This window comes from Camelina sativa, chromosome 20, assembly GCF_000633955.1.
Source record: "Camelina sativa cultivar DH55 chromosome 20, Cs, whole genome shotgun sequence".
NCBI classification, from domain to species: Eukaryota; Viridiplantae; Streptophyta; class Magnoliopsida; order Brassicales; family Brassicaceae; genus Camelina; species Camelina sativa.
The window spans coordinates 7,535,142-7,536,857 of NC_025704.1; the positions used below are offsets into that span (position 1 = coordinate 7,535,142).

Sequence of the window (1,716 nt, forward strand, 5' to 3'; positions counted from 1 at the left end):
TTTTTTTTTTTTTTTTTTTTTAATGATTCTCTGCTTTTTTCTTTGGTCCTCAAGGCTTAGTTCACTCCACTTGTACATATTTAAAACTGGGGGGAAAAATTGCAAATACTGTATCTCTCCATACTAACAAAAGCTTGTAAATTGACCTCCAAACTATGGATACTTTACAAAACACCCCTCAAAGGCTCAACGTAATGACGTATAGTGTTTGTTTTAGTAGTTTTCAATAGTCTGACTGTTATCTTGCAAATATCGCTTATTTTCAGGGTTGTTTTGTTTTTCTTTTTAATTTCAACTTTAAAACCACGCTCCGAATTAAAACTTTATTTTTATTTTTTTGGCAACTGATTTTTGGAGTTGTGATTTAGTTCACTACGGATCAATATTAAAATACAAACTACTGTTATAATTTAATAGTACAGTATGTTTCCTTCTTGATTAAGCAAGTTTAGTTGGTCACAAACGTTGCTTTCACCTACTACGAAAGAGATTGTGTACAAATTCATTGACCATGTCTTTTGGTTATAGATACGTTAATCGACACACCAATAATAGAAAGTCCAATATCTCTTTTTAGTAGTACTATTTTTACAACGGTGAAAAGATAAATTTTTTATTGTGTTAGTGTAAAATATCTCACATCGGATAAATGTGAAGGGACTTAATAATATATAAAAGGTTATAGCTTCCCCATTTATTGTTAATTAGTTTTGAGTTGAAAGCTCACAAAGCACAGTAAAATCCGAATTTAATTTATTAATTAAAGAAATTTTTATGTCAATTTTCTCATCCATCACCCATCGTCTTAGCAATCTGTCTTGCAGTAATTTTTGCGTTACAATTGTGTTGTCAAATTGACAAAAAGCAAATGGGCATATCATCAATGTAGTTAGTCCAGATAAGCAGTGGAGAACCGTTTTGTTACATTTATAGGGATTACGGAATACAAATTCATTGACCATTGTCCATAAATATATTAGAATCAATGTACGTGATTCGTAATTTTGTGGAACGGTGAAAGATGTTTAAGAAATGGTCTCATCCATCATCACCCATCTTCTTAGCAATCTCCTTAAGCACAAGCTTAGAAACTTTCCCCGTCGAAGTCTTTGGCAACTCATCCCTAAACAAAACCGTTTTAGGAACCATAAACCTAGACATCTTCTTCCTACAATACTCTATCAACTCCTCCTCCGTTGGTTCCACACTCAACCCTTCCTTCAAACTCACAAACGCACACGGCGTCTCTCCCCAAAACTCATCAGGTCTCGCCACCACCGCCACTTCACTCACCGCCGGATTCGTATACAAAACCGCTTCAACCTCCACGCTACTCACATTCTCTCCTCCTGATATGATTATATCTTTCGACCTATCCTTAATCTCTAAATAACCATCCGTGTGAATCACACCAACGTCTCCGGTGTAAAACCACCCGTCCCTCAGAGCTTTCTCTGTTCCGATCGGATCTTTTAAGTAACCAAGCATGATCGAGCTTCCTTTCATCACTATTTCTCCCATAGTTTCTCCATTCCTCTCGACGCTTCGACCCGATTCAGGATCCACCACGTCTATTTCAGTAAACCCGACCGTTCTCACTCCTTGCCGTGCCTTCAGCCTCGCTCGATCACTCGCCGGTAAACGATTCCACTGTGGCTTCCACACGCAGGAAACGACTACACCGGCCGCTTCTGTTAATCCGTAACCGTGACTGAT

General features: G+C 37.6%; 1 protein-coding gene across 3 annotated transcripts in view; it reads right to left on the bottom strand.

Annotated features, from left to right (window-relative positions):
• The window catches only part of LOC104769896 (probable acyl-activating enzyme 5, peroxisomal), a 3,601-nt gene continuing 2,756 nt past the window's right edge, over positions 872-1,716 (bottom strand). The window contains exon 2 of one of the 3 annotated variants that reach the window (XM_010494217.2): positions 872-1,618. In XM_010494217.2, the coding sequence (XP_010492519.1) occupies positions 1,039-1,618 (580 nt within the window). In that variant the 3' untranslated portion in view covers positions 872-1,038. The other 2 variants (XM_019241730.1, XM_010494216.2) reach the window with 2 other exon arrangements.